We start from the raw sequence: 21,954 nt of genomic DNA on the forward strand, positions 1-21,954 counted from the left end.
GCTGAGGCCAAGGAAAAGTTTCCCCTCTCAACCAGCCACAGCCAACACTGCCCCAAGCTCCAGGACAGCTGGTGCCTGCTAGGGGGGCCAGCAGCCTGCAGCTATGGCACAAAGGCTAGAGCCTGATGGTTCTAGCTTGTTGCTTGTCTAGCAGGACTCCTGGGTTCTAGCCCAGCCCAGCGTCACACAGAGCAATGGCAAGTCACTGCCTGCTGCAGGGGAATGACTGGCAAGCACTTTGAGGTAGCTGAGCAGCTGTGCTGCTTCATATGCAGCTGCCGCTTGTCCCCTCTGCCCAGGGCAAGCTCTTCCCAAAGTAGTGAGGGCTGAGACACTACGGTAGGGGCTGCAGGCCCAGGGGGTGGTCAGTGACCCAGCTCACAGCAGTTTTGCTACAACAGAGGGGGCCCTGCCAGGGAAGAGTATGCCTCAAAGCGCAGCCCTACAAGGCAACCTACCCCTTTGCACCCACTGGCTTTTTAAAATAGACCTGGAGATCTCACCTGCCTGGCAGAGCCACACATGGAGCCAGCAGGGAACCGGAAGCACAGTGCACAGAGATCACTGGCACCCAGGCAACAGAAAGCTCTACGTCCAAGTCTCCACAGCATGGCTTATTGCATGAGCAGCACACCCCTCTTGTCTGCACTTGCCCCACAGCATTTGGCCAGAGGGGAAGGTGCAATGGATTGATGGGAATCCCGAGACAGCAAAGGGAGGAGGCAGCGCTCGCCTCCTAGAGACAAGATCCAAGGGGTCAGACTGAGACAGAGCCCAGGCAGGGCCATTGCCCCAGCACCCAGGATTTTATTTACAAAAAAAAAAAAAAACACAAAACAATTGGAGGGGGCGGAGCAGCAGGGCATGCCATGCTCCCCACAGAACAGGAACAAGTGTGTTAAAAACAGAAGGGATGGGGCTAGAACTTGAACTCTTTGTACTTCTTGCCACCCCCACGCGTGTCCTGGGGCTGTGCTTTCCGCTTCTTCTGCTGCAGGGTGGGGAGGGGAGAAAGAGAGAAAAAGTTCAGCCAGCAAAGGATCATAACCCCCTCCCCGACCCAGTCCTGTCCCCACATCCTGGGACTGGACAGGAGCTATGGCACCCCCTAGAGGGGACAGGCTCTGTATCCCATTCACTGACCCAGAAACAATCAATCCCCCTACCCTGTGGGGCCAGATAGGAGCTGGCACCCCATAGAGGGTTCAACCACATATCCTACCCCAAACCCATTCCCACAGCCTTCACCTTCTGCTTAGCTGCGTGCTCAGCCACCATGTCACTGAAGTCCTCCTTCTCCACCTGGGCCTGCTGCTCCCGCACATGCTCTTCATACTTCTGGGTCATGGCCATCGGGTCAAGCTCCAACTCTTCAGGAGCCAGCGCCACCTCCACTCCCTGGATCTCTGGCACTGGCCCCTTCCGGCTCATCACCTGCAGGTGAAGGGAAGGGTGAGATGCCAGCACTATGGATGGGAGGGGGAGCCCCTGCCCCCAGGGAACAGCAGCCAGGGGCCAAGCTAGCCTGGTTTATCTTATTGGGGGGGGGGAACAATCTCTCCCAGACTGAGCATTTAGTATTCTCGCCTCAAATGCCCAGGGTTCCCACAGAAACACCCAGACCCTGCTTGGCTCACAGCCACCATGAGATCCTGTGGGCAGAGAGTCCCACAAGCCAACTGCAGTGGGGAAGGCCAGGGCCTTGCACTTGAACTGAGCTTGGGTGGTCTCACTGAATACTCCTTTATTTGGGGGGTGATGAGACAAGCCTAACCACTCCCCTGAGAGCAGCCCCTGAACCCCACTCCTCTGCCCCTGTTGTGCCCATCCTCTACCTCTCCACAGCCACATATTCCTTCCAGCCCCCACAAAACAGCAGCACCTGACCAAACCATTCTAAACCAGGCATTCTAATCCCAGCCCTGAGCCATTCTCTGCTCAGAAGCAGGGGATTGTCTAGGCCCAAATGCCAGCCCCCCTCCATTTCTGATAGGGTGCCCTGAATGGCTTGCTGCATCCAGGAGTCCCAACTACAGTTCTAGCCTGGCCCTTCAGCAGCCAAGGGCCACCTTTTGCCCTCCATGCTGCTCTACCCTTTTCCATAGCCCATCCAGCTGAGTCCTGCCCCCTCCCCGCACCATATCTGCCCACTCCCCCCGGTATCTGATTCCCTGCCCAGCTGGCCCTCTCCCTGCTCTAGATCACTAGTGAACACAGAACAGTGGTTATGCCAAGGACAAGCAGCCCCATCCCACTGCCCCTCCAATGCAGGGAAGCCTTGTCACCACAACTGCTCCAGGGGCCCAGAGAACATAGGTGGGTTCCGGCAGTACAGGCCCCCATCCTGCCAAGCCGTTGGTTCTGGTCCCATAGCTCACCCAGCTGGCTAGCCTGTGTCACTCACCGTGGACATGTCATAGATGTGAGTGGAACCCATCATAGCGCCCCCAACCGTGGCTGTTCGCTTCTCTGGCAGCACTGTAAAGAGCTGGGGCGTCTCACTGCTGTGGGTAAGGGGGGGCAGAGACAAGATCAACACAACAGGTCATAGTGCCAGGGGGACAGAGATGCAGCTACCTCTGGGGCGGGATGTTTAGTAGCCAGACAGCAGTTTGGGACAAGAAGTGGAGAAGAGAGCATCTGACCCTAATGAAACAGCAGGAGGGATTTGGGAAGCAGAATGGAAACAGCATGGCTGAGACTGGGCCAAGAGAGCAGTGCTAAGAACCCCAACTGGGAAAGTAAGTGACTGAGAGCCCTCCAAAATAATAGCATCACCAATAGCACCCCACCCCACTCCCTGCAGTACAGCACCCCCTAGTGCCACGTGGGGGCATTAGGGCCAGCACAGACTGCACAGGACGATGCCCCCGGGCTTCGATGGGATTCTCAGAGTCCTGCTCACCCTCGCTGTCTCTGGGGGAGTGGAGTGGCCCAAGCAAGGCAGAGACCTGACTTACCCATCCATGGCCTCCTCTATCTTCTTCTTCCTCAGCTCAATGAGCTCTGGAGTCTCCATGCCGGCAGGGACAGAGGAGAAGCCGCCTGGCGTGATCAGGCCACTGGGGAGGAAGGGCAAATGGTTAGAGACAGCACCTGGGCTACACAGCCTGGCTGGAATGGAGGAGCCCCCACATGGCCCTCACTGACCATGCCCCCACCTGCCACAACCCCATGGCAGCCCCCACCCCAGAGAGGCATCGACCTGTCAGCTGGGGTGATGAAGCCCGTCTCATCTGGCTTCTCCTCATCACTCTCCTCCTCCTCTTCCTCCTCTGAGGATTCCTCGTCTGATGGCTCCAGCTCCCCCCAGGGTGTCCGGTCGATTTCCTCCTCTTCTGCCTTGGTCTGAAATGAGGGAAGATGGGTTGGACAGAGGAAGGTGTGGGGACGAGGGGCCTCTCCCCACTGGAGGGTGCTGCTCCAATTCAGCTGCCTAGCGGGGAGACAGGCTGGCTCAGAGGAGCAGGGAATGGGCTTTCCTCCTCTAGGGGGCACCATTCCAGCCCCAGTACAAGTAGGAATGGGGGTTCAGTCTCCAAGGTTCAGGGATCCAATCTTTTCCCCAGCACCAGCCTTGCTGCCCCCTTGCTCTGCCTCAGCTCCTCAGCCCCACTGAGGAGCACAGTTCCAGGGGTCCTACTGACACCCAGCAGGGAGGTAATTGGTCAGTGCAGGCTGTGTATTAGTCTTGGTTCCCACCACCCTGGAAGAGCCCCAGCCTAGTTGGCAGTACCAAAGAGGGGGAATGCCAGCCAGTGGGTGGCCCCTATCTCATCCCGTTGCACCTAGAAAGCTACGGGAGTGGCATGTGACCCCAATCCCGCAGGCAATGGCTATTCCCACCCCCACACAGTCTCTTCAGGGCCGTGATCACTTGGCTACCTACCTGGAACTCAGAAGCGTTGGTCCCAAAGACGTCTCCATACAGGGGCTTCCCAGTCTCATCAACAGGGGGCTTCCCCCAGCCCCCGGCATGGTACCCGAACGAGCAGCCCTGGGACGAGAGGAAAGTTATTCAGGCTCCAGAGGACAGTGGAGTCTGGTGACTGGCAGGGGGTGACTGGAAGCCAGGATTCCTGGGCTCTGGTCCTGGCCCAGCCACCGACTCTGGCTAAGTCACCTCCCATCTGTGGGCCTTAATCTTCCAGCTGAGAAGCTGGGCCAGTGCTCCTCCCACCCCTTGTGAGTGCGCTGGGTTCTAGGCAGAAGGGATGGCTAATGCAGGTCTCTGGATGGTGCACGTGGGGCAGGGGGAAGAAGAGCGTGGAACAACGTGGAGTGTGGAAACACAGGAACAAGGAGAAGCATGGAGTGCCGGATGAAAACGATGGGGGGGCGGCAGCAGCTCAGGAGTGGGAAGCAGGAAAGAGACCATTGCTTCAGTGTGGTCTTTGCTAGGAAGAGTTGAGTCTCAGGGATACAGTCACACTAAATTGGCAGGCTGAGCTTGTGGAGGAGCCCAGTGCCTCAGCTGCACTAGTACTACCCCAAGTTAAGAGTCCCTTTTTCTCCCTAGTGAAAAGGGCCAAACAGGGAGGGGCTTCTTGAAATGGGACCACTCCAACCGACACCCCGGCACCAGTGACAGTGCCATAGGCCATTCAAGAGCCCTGCAGACACTCAAAGAGCACATGCTAGGGCGAGGAAACATTCCTCAGCACCCTGTAGGACAGACACAGCCACTCACCTCTGGGATAGGTGAATTGAGGCCCGGGATCTTCAGGTTAGGGTAGGAGGGTGGTGGGCCATAGCGCTGCATGGCAATCAGCCACGGGGGTGGCACTTTGTGGGCATTCTGGAACCAGGAGACACATGGCATTAGCCAATAGGACAGACTTGCTTGCCCAGCCCTGGCTAACCAGCCCCCAGGACCATCAGCAAGGAAGTCCCATGAGGGGACCAAAAAAAAAAAAAAAACCACACTCATCTCTCACTCACACAGGCACCCCTTAGTCCCAACCTACAGCCCCCCTGCTACTTGCCTCCCCACCACCATAGCTCTGCCAGTGCCCTGCAATCTCACACCCTACAACTGCTCTGCTGTTCTAGCCCTGAGATGCCCAGCCATGCAGTGGCCATGACTAGCTGTAGGATCAGCAGGTGAGGGTCACACCAGCTACCCCCCCAACAGACAGCTTCCAAGAGCACTTACCGGGCCAACGGGCATCCCCAAGGCAATACGCAGTTCATCCGACAGGTCCCCCGGCTTCTTCTCTTTCAACCGCGTCTCAAACTCCTTGCCCTGGTGAAGAGGGGAGTCTTGGGCTCAGAGCAATCATGAGAAGGTGCCCTAATGCTAGTGGGCCCTGGCAGCACCCCACACGGGCTGATCACTGCCTAGCACCCAGCTGGGGGGAGAGGCTCCCAGCAACCAGAAATCCAGTGTCAGAGAGCCAGGCCAGGATGGGTTTTCTTCCCAGCCCACAATCCCCAGCTGTCTGCCAGAGATTAAGACTGCCCTCCTGAGTCACAGCATAGGGTACGCCCTGGGCACAGACCCCAGCCAGAGCCACTGCCCCATCTTAGGGGGTCCTGTAGGGCCAGGGCCTCCCCTGGCCCTATACCCACCTCGTAGTAGAGGTCTCCATGGATGGTGAGCTTGGGCTTGGTCTGCCACTTGAAGAAGGCGTCGTGCAGCTTCTGGTAATCAATGTCGATCTTGCCCATCTTGGGACGAACCTTCTCCCGCATCTTTGACTTCATTGTCTTCTGCTCCTCCTAGCGGGGGTGGGAGAAAGGAGAGGGTGAGCACACCTCAGCCATGCCACGGGCCCCCTCCAGCTGCAGGGACAGACAGTGCCACCAGACACAACCTCCTGTCACCCCCTGCAGGGCCCCGGATGCTAACCCATCTCCTGGAGGCAGACCTGACCTACCAACAAGCAGGGCGGGGGGTGTGTGTGGGGAGAGGAAATATGGCAATGGATAACAGGACCAAGTTTTGCAATCATCCCAGGCAGGGAAATGTAGCACCAACCCCCCAAATCACCACACAGCAACTGAGATCAGAGGGGGAGCTGAGAGTAGGGACTGTTTATATAGGGATCCCTCGACTGGCACCGAGATGCAGCTACCTCTGCAGTGTGGGTACCTTTTCCTGTAGTGCCTCTCGCATCTCCTGGATGCCCGTGCGCTTGATGAAGTCAGGCAGCTCGAAAGGCGGCTTCTCAATGCCCCGCTTGCCCTGCAAGTACTTGCGCTTGAAGCACCAGTGCCGGGGCACAGGCACTGAGTTGCGGGTGGCCTTGAGGTGAACTAGCAGCTTGGGGTCCTGGGCAGTCACATCATGCATCTCCACCACGTCCGGACGCGCCACAAGCTGGGGACAGGACAGCAGAGGCTTAACCCTCCAAGTGCCCTCCCATTACCCCTACCCCAAGCCATCCGCTTAACTTTTAGAGCACCAGAACCTTCTCTTCCCTCCCCCCATTCCCAGCCACTGCATCAGATTCCCCCTGCTCCATCGGCCCCAGACAGACAGCAGAGGCCAAAGGGTCCCAACAGAACCTGAGGCAAGTTCATCCTGGGAGACCCCTTGCTGGTACCATGTTCCCAGTGAGAAAAAGCAGGGCCCAACAGCCAGCTGGGTCAGTTTCATTCTTGCTGCTTAAATAGTGCCAACCCAACTGGCCAAGCTGGGCCATCAGCCCAAAGGGCACCAACCCCAATGCAGAGTCCCCTGAACCAGGGGTTCAGCCCCATCCCTCCCCACAGCATCTTGAGCAAGGCCAGCTCTGTACCACAGGTGGTGCCCCTTCAGAGAAGCTGTGACACAGACACTCACATGGTGCTGGGGTGACTGACCATCTCACCTGTTTGAGCTCTGCCACCGTGAAACGATTCATGCGTCTCAGCTTCTTCTTGGACAGTTTGGGGGCCTCAGGTTTCTTCTCCTACACCCAAGAAAGAAGCATAATAGGCCTGGCTCATCCAGCCCAAGTCCCCCATGCCACTTCCACCAGATCAGACCCCTGGACCCAGTACCCCCTCCTCCCCACCACACAAATATACTGGCCAGTGCAAGATCTCCCTCTCCCAGTAAAGCACCTCCCTGCAGCACTAGCCCAGCTTTGTAGCCTCGGGGCCACAACACCAACTGGGGTCAGTGCAGATACCAGCTTAATTGATCCCTAGCAATATCTGCCCCTGCCCCCAAGTCTCTCCGGAGACCTGGGCCATTATGGTGCCAGGAAGTTCCACTGGCTAGCAGCCTGGCCCCACCCCTAGCCCACCTGTTCATCATCAGAACTGTCATCATCACTGCCTTTCCGGTCCTCCTCGAAGCCCTTCTTCTTGGGTGCAGCTGCACTCTCTGGCTTGTCTGCCTTGTCAGGTTCCTTCTCTTTATCTTTCTTTACATCATCCGTCAGCTGTGGAGGCAAGGGAGGGTGAGAAGGGGCCGAGGCTGGGGACTCCATCCCCAGGGAGGGGACATTGACTGGAGGGGGCTTTAAGCAGGAACGCATGAGCCTGAGCAATTGTCCCCCAAGAAGCAGCTGGGAGCCCCAGAGCGACAGAGGCACAAGACTTGGGGGGGGGGGGGACGACAGACGACAGAGTGAAGAAGGCTCCTTTCCCATCTCCCAAAGGGAGCAGATGGGGGAATACAGGCCATGTGGGGGGTGCTCCTGCCCTGGGGGATGAAGATCTGCCAGCCAAGCCCTTAAGGAAGAGGAGGGACTTCTGAACTACGGAAGGAAGTTTCCCCTCCTCTCACTACCAGGTCTCCCCTCCCACCTACCCAGGGATCAGCCAAGGCTCCCAACTCAGCAGCAGATGCAAGAACCCAGCTTGTGCCCACTCCCAGGCTGCAGGGAACATGATGCCGGAGGGCAGACACCGATCTGTATCCTGATGAGGCAGGAAGCACTGCCCCCAGAGTCATGGCAGATGGAGCTTGCAGCCACTTCCCCTGCCCCATTGCAAACAGATCACCACAGAATTTGGGGCTCAGTGGAGCCTGTGAGTCTTCCCTTGCCCCACTGAAGAGGGGTTTAAAAGAGCTGGGGATAGAACTCAGGAGTCCTGACTTCCAGCCCCACTGTTCTAACCACTAGATCCCACTGCCCCCCCCCAGGAGTCCTGGCACCCTTTTATGATATAACCACTAGACCCCACTCCTCGGTCAGATGCCAGCACTTTAACCACTAGAGGCCCTTTACCTGTGTAACGCCAAAACCCCAGGGCTGCACCCTGAGCCTGGCTCACCTTGAAGGCATCGAAGATCCTCTTGAAGAAGATGAAGTTGGGGTCATAGATCTCCGGCTCCTCAGTGACATACTCAATCTCCACCACTGACTCGCTGTCTTTGGGGTCAGTGCGTGAAGATTCCTTCTCCCCTTTGCCCTCTGCTGCCACACGTGCCTTCTTCTTCTTCTTCCGGTTACGGCGCTTACGGTTCCTCTGCCAACAGAAGTGTATTAATATCTACAGATCCCTCCCGTGGTGCTCAGATGCAGCCACCTCTGGGGTGGAGCAGGGGGGCTGTTTATACAGGGAACTCAACCCCAGTGCCGAGATGCAGTCACACTTCATCCTGTAAATGGCAGCTTTTCAACTGCACATGACAGGGCTGCACCATATATGGCGGACAAGAAGAAGAATTCTGGAGGAGGAACTTTATGGTGACAGCATGAAATGATTCTGACAATCATCCTGCAGGATGCTGGGCTTGGCACAGCAGCTCTCATGAGGCTAGAGCCTCAGCTTTACGTGGCAGTTCCCAGCTGCTGTGAAGTGTTTTCACCCTAAAGCCCCCTGAATGCAAAGGGAAAGATCTCCCATCTCCTTTCACTGCTAGCATCCCTGTTCCAGGGAGTGGCAAGTTTCACATGCCGCTCAGTCAATTTCACTCCCATCCCTCCCCACACTGGCAGCTAGGGAAGATTCAAACTCCTTAATTGGAAACATGGTTCACAGGAATCTATTACATTCCAAGCCAATGTTTTCAGCTTCAGCATCAAGGCCTGTGCTCAGCTGATGCAGTGACTTTAAATCTACCTTTTGCTAGCCAGGCTGAGGTTAGACTAGGGCAGGGGTTCTCAAACTGGGGGTCGGGACCCCTCAGGGGGTCACGAGCTGTCAGCCTCCATCCCAAACCCTGTTTTGCCTCCAGCATTTATAACTAACTAACTGTGTTAAATATATTTTAAAAGTGGTTTTAATTTATAAGGGGGGGCAGGTGTCACACTCAGAGGCTTGCTGTGTGAAAGGGTTCACCAGTAAAAAAGTTTGAGAACCGCTGGACTGGGGGGCGAGGGGGGAGTGCCCATCTCAGCATCTAACAGAGCTCTTTGCTCCTGAAGATAGACAAGCCTCATTCAACAGGCGAGATGAAGGGCTTGACCAGACCTTACACAGCAAGCCAATGACAGACTAGAAATAGAACCCAGGAGTCCAGGCTCTCCTGCTCTCCTCCCAGAAGTGAGGAGAGAACCCAGGAGTCCTGGCTCCCAGCTTCCCCCCTCTAAGCCACTTGACATGCTGGAGCTGGGGACTAATGTGAGGCAAGTAGCCTGCTCACCTCTTTCTTTGACAGAGCCATGTCTTCCTCTGTCTCGGAAGCAGAGATACTGATCAATGCCTTCAAATCTGTCTCCATATCATCATCTACTGAAATACAGTGAGATCAGCAAGGTGTGTGAGGGTCAGACACACTGCAGCAAGCTCTGAGGGAAGAGAGGGAGGGACAGCCCTGCCAACCCCTCAGAACTGCATGCTGGGAGCAGGAGTGACCAACCACATTACAAGGGAGGCCAATTCTCCTGCAACCCCCATAGACACATGCCAACCAGCCCCCATTTGTCCCAGTGTAAGAGTTGGCTTAGTGGGAGATGCAGCATATAGAAGGAACACAACCCAGGTGCGTTAGTTGCCTCTGCTTTGTGGGGAGCATTACCAAGGGACAGGAGATGGTCTCCCTAGGAGGCACCTGCCAATCCTGTCTTCTGGGGTATGGACACTGCAGAGAGAGGTTAATGCTGGGGTGTGCCTGAAAGGCAGGATTCCCCCTGCCTTCAGACAGCACCCAGCTCTTGGGCAAGTCCCAACAGCAGCTACCAATGCCAGGGCCCAACTGAAAAGCAGGGCAGGAGAAGCAAGAGGCTTGAGAATGATGGGGGCACAGATCACTGGCATGCAATTCCAGGCTCTAACCTCTAGGCCCCATTCCCACATGAGCCAGTAGTACAATTCAGGAGTCCTGACTCCCAGTCCTCCATCAGCTCCAACACATTAGACTCTCCTCCCAATCCAGAGCTGGGGATAGAACCCAGGTGTCCGTCCTGACCCTCCAGAGCTCCCACCCTTGCTCCCTACAGCACTTCCTGCTTGGAGAGGCCAGGGCTCCGCCTACAGCCAGAGCTCCTGCCCCAAACCACACAGGAACAGAATGGAAGGAGCCTGTTACCTGTGGTGCCAGGCACAGTTATGAGCTCCTCCTGCCGGATCTCCTTGAGTTGCAGGATCTTCTCCAGGGCCTGAGGGATCTTGGGGCCAACAGTGGAATCGTCTGTCTACAAACAGAGACAGTCACTAAGCAGGGGAATGCACCACAACAGAACCCGCAAGCTGGATAGGAACAACCCAGGAGTCCTGGCTCCTAACACCCGGCCCAGACCCCATTTCCTCCCAGAGCCAGGTATAGAACCCACCCTGGGTGAGTGGGTATGAATTCTCTTTACCTCCAACACGTCTCAGAAAACTGCCCACCTGCAACAGGCCACCTGCCAGCCACCACCTTCTGTATCCTTACCTCTCGGCCTTCTTCCCCAGGAGGCGGTGGTGGCCCCCGCGGCCTTGGGCCAGGGGGACCAATAGGAACTCCAGGCAGCGGGGGTCCTACTGGGGCACTACCTAGATGGACAGGAGAGACACACACAAAAGGGGTAAGTCCCCATAAGGAATGGATCATAAGTAACCAGCGCCCTACTGCTTCCTGACACCTGCTTTCAAAGCAGGGGCAGCAGCCAGGGCCTGGATCAGAGCCAGAGCCTGCTAGAGGCGAAATCCCCAACTGTGGTATGGAATCTGGGGTAATAATCTCACCTCGTGGCACCATTGGGGGCCTTGGTCCTATGGGTCTGACAGGCCCCACATCCAGAGGGGGTCTGGGCACTGGGGGGGCCAGCTTGGCCATCTCTTTCTGTCGCTCCTGTTCCAGTAAGACTGCAGCCTGAGAGAAGGAGAACACATGCAGAGGTCACTGATGGGTGGGAGCTGAAGATCAGCAGCACTCCCCCTCCCCCTGAGCCTTCCCCACAGGATGTCTGAAGGTTATTGGGAAAGACTGTAGGCTGAAAAGGGGGACACCAGGCTGGGTGGGCCCCCTTGGTGCTGGAGGGACCCATTGAGTGGGGTACCAGTGCAGACAGGGAAGACATATGGCACCGGTAAGCAGCAACCTCGCCGGTTAGTCCACCCCACCCATGTCCCAGCTCCAAATGCCCAGTGCAATGCTGCTGCGTGGGGCTTTAACCACTTCTGCTGCTCCAGCAATTCTTGCTCCTTCAGCTTCTCCCTGAATGAGTGCTTCCCCAGCAAGGAGTGAGGGGGAGAGCAAAGTGCTGGGAACCAGCTGTGAGTAAGTGGCACCCATCCCCTGCCTGCTCAGGGCTTTGGGAAAGGGCCAGCAGGAGAGGCAACAATTTGGGAATGGGTCAGCAGGGCTGTGCAGAACTTTGTTTTTTGGGGGGAGGGGCGGGGGGGCAGACAGGGAGCTGAATGGATCGCAGCATCTGTTCTCTGCCAGAACAGGACAGCAATTGGGTCCAATTCAGTTCAATATTAGAGAGGAGAGAGCAGCGTCTCTTCTGCAACTTGAGGGGGGAAGGAACCGGATCAGGCTCCTTCAGGCCCCGATACGACATACAGACCCAACTGCTCTGCTATCTGGTCGGTTTCACTCACGTCTCTCTCCCTATTCCCTGGCTACGGGCAGACAGAACAGATTGCACAAGCTAGAATTTAAAGGCAAACTTTCCCTCACCCAGCATTGAGAAATAACTGCTACCAAAGTGGGGCACAGAGCTATATATACACAGGGATCCTTCATCTAGTGCTGAGATGTGGCCACCTCTGGGGTGGGGCATGGAGGCTGCTCAGCATTAGCACTTCACAATAGTTTAGGGCAGGATGTGAAGAAGACCAACTTCCCAGATATAGACTGGAGGACCAGTGCTAGTAATAATAATAGGGCTCAGATTTTCCTAGATGCAATAGCTGATGGATTCCTTCATCAAGTAGTTGCTGAACTGACTAGAGGGGATGCCATTTTAGATTTAATTTTGGTGAGTAGCGAGGACCTCATAGAAGAGATGGTTGTAGGGGACAATCTTGGCTCAAGTGATCATGAGCTAATTCAGTTCAAACTAAATGGAAGGATTAACAAAAATAAATCTGCAACTAGAGTTAGATTTCAAAAGGGCTGACTTTCAAAAATTAAGGAAATTAGTTAGGGAAGTGGATTGGACTGAAGAATTTATGGATCTAAAGGTAGAGGAGGCCTGGGATTACTTTAAATCAAAGCTGCAGAAGCTATCGGAAGCCTGTATCCCCAGAAAGAGGAAAAAATTCATAGGAAGGAGTTGTAGACCAACCTGGATGAGCAAGCATCTTAGAGAGGTGATTAAGAAGAAACAGAAAGCATACAGGGAGTGGAAGATGGGAGGGCTCAGCAAGGAAAGCTACCTAATTGAGGTCAGAACATGTAGGGATAAAGTGAGACAGGCTAAAAGTCAAGTAGAGTTGGACCTTGCAAAGGGAATTAAAACCAATAGTAAAAGGTTCTATAGCCATATAAATAAGAAGAAAACTAAGAAAGAAGAAGTGGGGCCGCTAAACACTGAGGATGGAGTGGAGGTTAAGGATAATCTAGGCATGGCCCAATATCTAAACAAATACTTTGCCTCAGTCTTTAATAAGGCTAAAGAGGATCTTGGGGATAATGGTAGCATAACAAATGGGAGTGAGAATATGGAGGTAGATATTACCATATCTGAGGTAGAAGTGAAACTCAAACAGCTTAATGGGACTAAATCGGGGAGCCCAGATAATCATCATCTAAGAATATTAAAGGAATTGGCACCTGAAATTGCAAGCCCATTAGCAAGAATTTTTAATGAATCTGTAAACTCAGGAGTATTACCGATTGATTGGAGAATTACTAATATAGTTCCTATTTTTAAGAAAGGAAAAAAAAGTGATCCGGGTAACTACAGGCCAGTTAGACATCTGTAGTATGCAAGGTCCTGGAAAAAATTTTGAAGGAGAAATTAGTTAAGGACATTGAAGTTAATGGTAAATGGGAAAAAATACAACATGGTTTTACAAAAGATGAGATCAGGTTGGTTTGGCATGATCTCTTTTTTGAAAAAGAGACAGATTTTTTAGATAGATAAAGGAAACGCAGTGGATCTAATTTACCTAGATTTCAGTAAGGCATTTGATACCGTGCCACATGGGGAATTATTAGTTAAATTGGAGAAGATGGGGATCAATATGATCATCAAAAGGTGGATAAGGAATTGGTTAAAGGGGAGACTGCAACAGGTCCTACTGAAAAGCGAACTGTCAGGTTGGAGGGAGGTTACCAGTGGAGTTCCTCAGGGATCGGTTTTGGGACCTATCTTATTTAATCTTTTTATTACTGACCTCCAAAAGTGGGAGTTTACTAACCAAGTTTGCAGATGATACAAAGCTGGGAGGTATTGCCAATTCAGAGAAGGATCGGCATATTATACAGGAGGATCTGGATGACCTTGTAAACTGGAGTAATAGTAATAGGATGAAATTTAATAGTGAGAAGTGTAAGGTTATCCATTTAGGGATTAATAACAAGAATTTTAGTTATAAGCTGGGGACGCATCAATTGGAAGTAACAGAGGAAGAGAAGGACCTTGGAGTGTTGGTTGATCATAGGATGACTATGAGCTGCCAATGTGATATGGCTGTGAAAAACGCTAAAGCAGTTTTGGGATGCATCAGGAGAGGAATTTCCAGTAGGGATAAGGAGGTTTTAGTACTATTATACAAGGCACTGGTGAGACCTCACCTAGAATACTGTGTGCAGTTCTGGTCTCCCATGTTTAAAAAGGATGAATTCAAACTGGAGCAGGTACAGAGAAGGGCTACTAGGATGATCTGAGGAATGGAAAACTTGTCTTATGAAAGGAGACTTAAGGAGCTTGGCTTGTTTAGCCTAACTAAAAGAAGGTTGAGGGGAAGATATGATTGCTCTCTATAAATATATCAGAGGGATAAACACAGGAGAGGGAGAGGAATTAAAGCTCAGCACCAATGTGGACACAAGAACAAATGGGTACAAACTGGCCACCAGGAAGTTTAGACTTGAAATTAGACAAAGGTTTCTAACCATCAGAGGAGTGAAGTTTTGGAATAGCCTTCCAAGGGAAGCAGTGGAGGCAAAAGATCTATCTGGTTTTAAGATTCTACTCGATAAGTTTATGGAGGAGATGGTATGATGGGATAATGTGATTTTGGTAAGTAATTGATCTTTAAATATTCAGGGTAAATAGGCCTAATCCCCTGAGATGGGATATTAGATGGATGGGATCTGAGTTACCCAGGAAAAAATTTTCTGTAGTATCTGGCTGGTGAATCTTGCCTATATGCTCAGGGTTTAGCTGATCGCCATATTTGGGGTCGGGAAGGAATTTTCCTCCGGGGCAGATTGGAGAGGCCCTGGAGGTTTTTCGCCTTCCTCTGTAGCATGGGTGACTTGAGGGAGGCTTCTCTGCTCCTTGAAGTCTTTAAACCATGATTTGAGGACTTCAATAGCTCAGACATGGGTGAAGTTTTTCGTAGGAGTGGGTGGGTGAGATTCTGTGGCCTGCGCTGTGCAGGAGGTCGGACTAGATGATCAGAATGGTCCCTTCTGACCTTAGTATCTATGAATCTATACACAACTAAAACTGCACTTGGGAAGGAGGGATTTGAGGAGGCCAAATGGCCAGGACCCCAGGACTAAAAAGCCCAGACTCTTGGCAAACGAAGTGGTTGAATCTTCCTTATACGTCATCTGGCAGATATCCTGCAGCACAGGGCTAACCACACCGGGGCATTCGGGTCAGCACTCACTGCCAGGGGAGAGTGCCCCTACAGACCCCTGCAGCAGAGCACCTCCTCACACCACATAGGGGCACTGGGGTCAGCACTGACAGACAGGGAAGAGCACAAAGACTGAGCCCCGACAGCACAGCACCCCTTAGTGCCACCCTGAGGGAGAGCACCTCTGCCCTGCTGCCTGCAGCACAGCCCTTACCTGCTTGGCCCTCTCTTCTTGCTGCATTAGCATGGCTGCCTGCTGCTGCGCCAGCTTCAGACGATCTTCCTCTGACAGAGCCGAGGGGTCCACGCTCTGCATGCGTAGGGGGGGGCCCATGCCTGGGGGCGGTGGAGGGGGCCCCACGCCCATGGGGAAGTTGAGGCTGATGCCAGGGGGAGGAGGAGGGGGTGGCGGGGGCTGCATGGGTGGCATCCCCATGGGGGGAGGGGGCAAGGGGATCCCAGGGAGCTGTGAATGAGAGAAAAGATGGAGATAAGGACCAGCACAGAGCGCGCAGGATCACAAAGCAATTCATAAGTTATTTATACCTAGATCCACTGCCCAGCACTGAGATGCTGCGCCCCACCGCAGAGGCAGCAGTAACAGCCCAAGAGCCACAAAGCAATGCTGAGCATGCTCAGCATGGGAAGAGGAGGCGGCTCCTGGATTCCAGACACAGTTGGAGGGACTTAGGAAGGTAGAACAGCACTGTTCTTCAGGATGCTGGGGTTAGCAATAGCTCCTGGCAGGAAGTACCAACAGACGTCAGTCACTCTGAGAAGCTGCACAGGAGCTGTTGCATAAGAGCGCTACAGCAGGGCAGTCAGTCCCTGTGACCTAGCCAGGCCAGGATTCCTCCTCTCCATATCCCCCTCACTTACCTGTCCAGGTATCGGGGGTGGGGTGGGCTTGTCACCATCATCTCCCCTAAGAGATGGCCTGCTCAGCACGATGCCAGTCTGCGGAGGGAAGACACAGTAAATGCAGCTGCAAAGCAGGTGAAAGCCTATCCACTGGGGAGCCTCTCTCCGAAACTCCCACTGACTGGTGCTGGGTCAGGAGAGGAACTCCAGGCTCTGGGGAGGCCAATACACCACCATAGCAAGGAAGTATAGTAATGTGGAGCTCTCCAAGCAAGGTGGAGCCTGGGGGTGCTGCATATACACCCCCCCAATACAGAATACCAGAGTTTCCATAGCCAAGACAGAAAGCAGGATGGGGATACTGATGCCCACAGGGCATGTGGCTCAGAGATGGGGATAGAAGTAAGGCCACCCCTGGCAGCCCACACACTAGCTTCAACCCCGCAGGCTGCACTATAATTGCCCCAATTACTATGAACATGAGCAGACATACTGGGGTGGAAAGGTGAGGCCTCAACAGAGTACTTACCATTAACACTCTGCTGTTGGGTGCGTGAGTGGGCTGGCTAGTCAGACCCTGCTGTCTTTTGAGACAGGAAGGAATACAGGAGCCCAGATGAAACCTCAATGACCCTCACTAGGACAGAGCTCCTTGCTGGCACCCAAACAGTGCTGGCTATGTCACTGGTGCCCCCACCTCTTACCCAACATGGCAGCAGCAACCACATGTTCCAGTCTTAAGATAAAGATCACAAGTTTCCTTCCACAGGTCGCTAGCACCCAAGATGGTTCAATCAGGTGATGGTCACAACCCACCTTAATGTTCATGCCGAGCGTTACCTCCTGGACCCGTTAACATAATATCCGAGCGCCTCCCAGTTGTTAATTTGTTTATCCTTACAGGTATGGCAGAACTATTATCCCCACTATACAGATGCCAAATTAAGGCCTAAAGAGGCTGGGTGATTCACCCAAGATTTCCTGGGGAATCTGTGGCAGAGCAGGGACTAGAACCCAGATCTCCCTAGCTCCAGCTAGTGCCCTAACCACTACACCAGCCTTCATCTTCTAGCACTGCTCGTTTACTCTAACACGAGTGAATCCAGGCTGATAGCCTCCTGGTTCCTAGTCAATGTCACTAGACACAAGGCTGTTGAGTGCCATTACTGCTCACACTGTGTAGCTGGCGTGGTGTGCATGTGGCTATGGGGGCAGTAAAGGTGGGAGCCCTCTACATGCCCCCACGCATGTTTGGGGTGTGACACTACAGTACATGCCTGGCAATAAGGTCTCCCATTGCAGGTTGCCAGCCCCAGGTTTGGGCCTCTATATGAATCCCTTTCATATAGAGGAGTTGGGACATGGGTGCCAGGCAGGGATGAAAGTAACTTAAGTGACTTACCAGTACTCAGGACAGCCAGGGTCCTGAGCAAGGTGGGGGGGGGGGGTAGCTCAACCAGAAGGGGCGGGACTGGGGCCAGACTCCCCCAGCCACCCCTTCAGCAGCAATTTAAATGGCCCAGGGCTCCCAGCCGGCGCTGCCATCACTGCAGCAGCAACCGAAGCCCTGGGCCCTTTAAATTATTGCCAGAGCCCCAGAGTAGCAGCAGCAACTTAAAGGCCTGGGGCTCCAGCCACACGATAGCAGTAGCAGCCGCCAGGAGCCCCAGGCCCTTTTAAATTGCTGTGCCCCGGTGAAGCTACCCCTTTTGGCCCCCCTCCTCAGCAGCCCTGCCGGTATGGCCGGCTGCGTACCGGCTCTTACTGGTACGCAGTAGCGAACCATACCGGCTTACTTCCACTTCAGGGCTCATGCTTGGTGCACTGGGGAGGCTGTTTCTGATGGCAGAGCAAGTCCCTCGCAAGTTTGGTGGTGCGTGCACACGGGAGAGCGGTGGTTCCTCACCTGCAGCGTGTATGTCTGCAGCCTCTCCACCAGCTCCTCACGGCTGCCTGGAAAACACAGATGAAGGATCAGAGCTCACAGACCAACACCGACGCTGAGCCACCACCAGCGGCCTTTCCCCACCCCTCGCAGCCCAGTAGGCTCCCGTCCGCCCTCAAACCTACCCCACGTCTCCGGGCTGCCTGGGAAACGCAGCTGGGAGCCCGCGGGCCGGCACAGAGCCTGCCCCCCTCCCGCCCCCTGGCAGGCGCCACCCCCACTCCGATCACCCCAGCAGCTCCCACCCCCTCTCCTAGGTGGGGATCCCCTCCCCCAGCGGGGCTCGCCGCCACCCCCCGCATGGGCCCCGATGACCCTGGAGGGAGCCGCCGCCCCGCCCCGCCCCGCCCCCCACGGTCCGGCCTCCACCTTGCACCGGGGCCCCGATCTCGGCCAACTTCGCTTGCAGCTCGGCGGGCGCCCAAGCCCCGTAGGCCGGCAGCGGCAGCTCCCCCTTCGGCGGCTCTGGGTGCTCGGTCGCCATCTTCCCGCCAGGTCCGACCCTGAACAGCCGCCGTAGGCGCCGCCCCTACGTCACCTCGCAAACGCGCGGCGGGCGGCCCGCAGCCTTCTGGGTGTTGTAGTCCTGGGAGCGTCCCCAGTAGGGCAATGTCAGCGCGCATGTAATGAAGCGACCAGTAAGGAAGCAAGTTACCGCGCTGTCCACTGGGAGTTGTAGTTCTGAGGCATGTAGGCGCAGACCCCTCAAGTAGCTTTGCTTGCTGGGAATTGTGGTTCTGAAGGGTTGCAGAGGCCAGCGCGGGACTAGTCCAGGCACAAGGAAGAAGCCTGTGAATTAAGAACTGCAACATCCAGTGGGTGGGAAAACTGCTAGCTCTAAATACTGCCTAGTATAATAAGGTTTAAGATTTAGCTGCCCGTATCTTTTATTTTCTTTGGTAACTAGCTCTGACCCCTTACATCTACCACTTTGCCAACAGCATCACTGTGTAAGAGGGAGCCCAGGTTGGTGAGACAGGGGACTCAGCAGTCCCACAGTTCAGATTTCACTCCAGGAACCGCAACACACCTACACATCGGTGGAGCACCTCCGCCACACAAGGAAGCGACCAAGGAAGAGCAAAGAGGACATGTTTCAAGCGTTGCTCCAATCCTCAGGCTGAAAAACAAGAACACAGGGCATGGAGAGAGACTTTAAAAGAAAATTATAAAATACACAGGCAGGACAGAAAGGAGAGCCAGGAGCGAATTTTAATGGGGCAGGAGTGGATGATAAAAGTGATGGAGGAGCAAACGGAGATGTTGAAGTCCCTAATCATGCTGCAGGCAGAATTCATGTGTGCTCGGCAGCTCCTGCAGCCAATACAGAACCACTTTCCATGCCCTCCCCAAATTCCTCCCACGCATTCCTTGTAACTTCCTGGCCCATCTCAGTACCCCTTCACGCTACCCCTTCGGACAGTTTCCAGAATGATAGTTGGACTTACACACAGCTATAAGATCCTACACTGCCCTTCTTTGTTATCTCCCTTCTCACAAAGCCTTTTGTGTGTATTATTAATTGGTATTTAATAAAAACATACTCTCTGAAAGATAACCAATCTTTATTTGTCTGCTACACATGGTGGTTGCTGCTGGAATTCATACACAGTTAATCATTTGCTGAGAACAAATCACAGTCAGGAATAATCAAAGTTTTCGTGCATGGCAGCAAGTTAACAAAGCATGGCAGAGTGTTGTATAGAAAGACATCTTTCTGGATGCTTACTGGAGCTCATTGTCAAAATGGTGCCTTAAAGCCTCCCTGATTCAAATAGCACCCCCCCCCGTACCCTCCTAATAGCCCTGTATCTGGCTGCTCAAAATTAGCCTCTGTGTTCCACCCTGGGGGAAACTTTTAACCTTAGCCTCACAAATATTATGGAGCACGCAGCAGGCTGCTGTGACCATGGAAATATTTTCCTCATTTAGGTATAACCTGCCATAAAGGCAGTGCCAGGATGCTTTTAATCTGCCAAAGGCACATTCTATGGTCATTCTGCACTTGCTCAGCCCATTGTTGAAGCGCTCCTTGCTGCTGCCCAGGTTACCTGTGTAAAGCTTCATGAGCCGTGGGAGTAAGGCGTACACTGGATCTCCCAGGATCACTATGGGCATTTCAGCATCCCCCATTGGAATCTTTTGATCTGGAAAAAAAGTCGCTACTTGCATCTTTCTGTACAGGCCAGTGTTCCTGAAGATGTGTGCATTGATTTCAATGAAATGGCCACGGTGATCCACAAGTGCTTGAAATACCATAGAGAAGTATCCCATTCTATTGATGTACTCCATCGCAAAATGATCCAGGGCCAAAATTGGGATATGCATACCATCTATCACCCTGCCCCAGTTAGGGAATCCCATTGCCGCAAAGCCATCCACTATTTCCCACACATTGCCAAGACTCACAGTCCTCTGTAGCTGGATGTGATTAATGGCCCGTGCACACTTGTGTTAAAGCAGCCCCAGCGGAGGACTTCCCAACTCCAAACTGATTCCCGACTGACCAGTAGCAGTCTGGAGTTGCCAGGTTCCACACAGCGATCACCACATGCTTTTCCAGAGAGGGGGAAGTTCTCATTTTGGTGTCCTTGCACCACAGTGCTCGGGCGAGCTCTTCACACAGTTTCAGGAAGGTGGCTTTGCACATCTGAAAGTTCTGCAGTTACGGTCATCCCAGACCTGCATAACGATGTGATCCCACCACTCAGTTCTTGTTTCCTGAGCCCAAAAGTGATGGTCCACCATGTGCAGCTGCCTCCGTGAATGCCAAAAGTAATCCAGTGTTGTTGTTTCTTTGTTGTTTCTTTCCATAGCACACAGCAGATCAGGCACCTCTGATTCCTGTTCAGATTGGGAGCTCATGATACACTGCATGACCATCCACACAGTGTGTTCATAACAATGACCACAACAGCAGAGAGCAGTTCAGGATCCATCCATTCAGACAGAGATGGTGGGTGCACAGAAAACATGGACCCTTGAAAATGCCACGAAACACAGTCGAAAGCCCATGGAATGATGCATCATGGGACTCTGAGCCTGCACCCAGGATTAAGGCTACATTTTAGTCATGGTTATTTTTAGTAAAAGTCATGGACAGGTCACGGGCAGTAAACAAGAATTAATGGCCCATGACCTCTCCATGACTTTTACTATTTACCCCTGACTAAAAGTTGGGGAGAGCGGCTCCAGGAGGCAGCCCGGGGGGTGCCACAGGTGCTGGAGGGGTGGTTCAGGGGACGCTTTGGGTGTTGGAGGGAGACCCAGGGGGCACTGCAGGTACTGGGGGGGCAGCCCAGGGGTGCCACGGGTGCTGGGGTGTGGGGGTTGGTGGGGCTGGGGCAGGTTCCCTACCCCGCTCCTGGGAAGCCCCCACCTCCAGCTCCTAGCTCCATGTCCTGCCTGCATTCCACCCCAAGCCCCAGTTCTGCAGCTCCCATTGGCTGGGAACCGCAGCCAATGGGAGCTGCAGGGGCGGTGCCTGCAGGCAGAGGCAGGCCATGGAGCTAGAACAGGGGTAGGCAACCTATGGCACGTGTGCCAAAGGCGGCATGCAAGCTGATTTTCAGTGGCACTCACACTGCCCAGGTCCTGGCCACCAATCCGGGGGGGTCTGCATTTTAATTTAATTTTATATGAAGCTTTTTAAACATTTTAAAAACCTTATTTACTTTACATACAACAATAGTTTAGTTATATATTAAAGACTTACAGAAAGAAACCTTCTAAAAATGTTAAAATGTATTACTGGCCCGTGGAACCTTAAATTAGAGTAAATAAATGAAGATGCGGCACACCGCTTCTGAAAGGTTGCTGATCCCTGAGCTAGGAGCTGAGGGATGGAAGTTCCTGTAGCCTTCCAGGGAACTGGCCCTAGGTACATTACCCCACATTCCAACCCCGAGCCCCCCCCACAACTCCTGCTGCTGTGGGGTGGCAGGGGGGCCCCGAGACTGCCCCAGCAGCAGCCAGTGCGACTAGCCCAGGGGCTGTCCGAGCTGCTCAGGCGGCTCCTGGGCCAGCCACATGGGCCACTGCAGAAGTAACAAAGGTCACGGAAAGTCACAGATTCCGTG

The 21,954-nt window shown here is 53.8% G+C and overlaps 1 protein-coding gene across 2 annotated transcripts; it reads right to left on the reverse strand.

Moving 5' to 3' along the window:
• Positions 1-762: 762 nt before the first annotated feature.
• On the reverse strand, positions 763-18,485 carry SF3B2 (splicing factor 3b subunit 2). 2 transcript variants are annotated; one of them, XM_038411586.2, is made up of 21 exons: positions 18,245-18,485; positions 17,837-17,883; positions 15,949-16,026; positions 15,284-15,535; positions 11,050-11,176; positions 10,757-10,857; positions 10,412-10,517; positions 9,527-9,612; positions 8,212-8,406; positions 7,236-7,373; positions 6,816-6,896; positions 6,095-6,322; positions 5,572-5,721; positions 5,156-5,245; positions 4,691-4,798; positions 3,890-3,997; positions 3,206-3,348; positions 2,961-3,062; positions 2,405-2,504; positions 1,249-1,434; positions 763-991 (listed from the first exon to the last, which is right to left on the reverse strand). In XM_038411586.2, exons 1-21 carry the CDS (start codon positions 18,357-18,359, stop codon positions 920-922), a joined length of 2,613 nt encoding a protein of 870 aa, XP_038267514.1. In that variant the 5' UTR covers positions 18,360-18,485; the 3' UTR covers positions 763-919. The 2 variants fall into 2 exon arrangements, with proteins under 2 accessions (XP_038267514.1, XP_038267513.1); XM_038411585.2 differs by having other exon boundaries at positions 9,527-9,615; positions 18,245-18,474.
• Between the last annotated feature and the right edge of the window lie 3,469 nt (positions 18,486-21,954).

Source organism: Dermochelys coriacea, chromosome 7, assembly GCF_009764565.3.
Source record: "Dermochelys coriacea isolate rDerCor1 chromosome 7, rDerCor1.pri.v4, whole genome shotgun sequence".
Lineage (NCBI taxonomy): Eukaryota > Metazoa > Chordata > Testudines > Dermochelyidae > Dermochelys > Dermochelys coriacea.

Bases quoted from the DNA above. Each gene is read 5' to 3' on its own strand.
- SF3B2 (XM_038411585.2), bottom strand. From the start codon at position 18,359: ATGGCGACCGAGCACCCAGAGCCGCCGAAGGGGGAGCTGCCGCTGCCG. The intron at 5,246-5,571 runs GTGGGTATAGGG...CCTCTTCACCAG, and splicing joins ATGGAGACCTCTACTACGAG to GGCAAGGAGTTTGAGACGCG. The intron at 992-1,248 runs GTGAAGGCTGTG...CCCACCCTGCAG, and splicing joins AGCACGCAGCTAAGCAGAAG to CAGAAGAAGCGGAAAGCACA.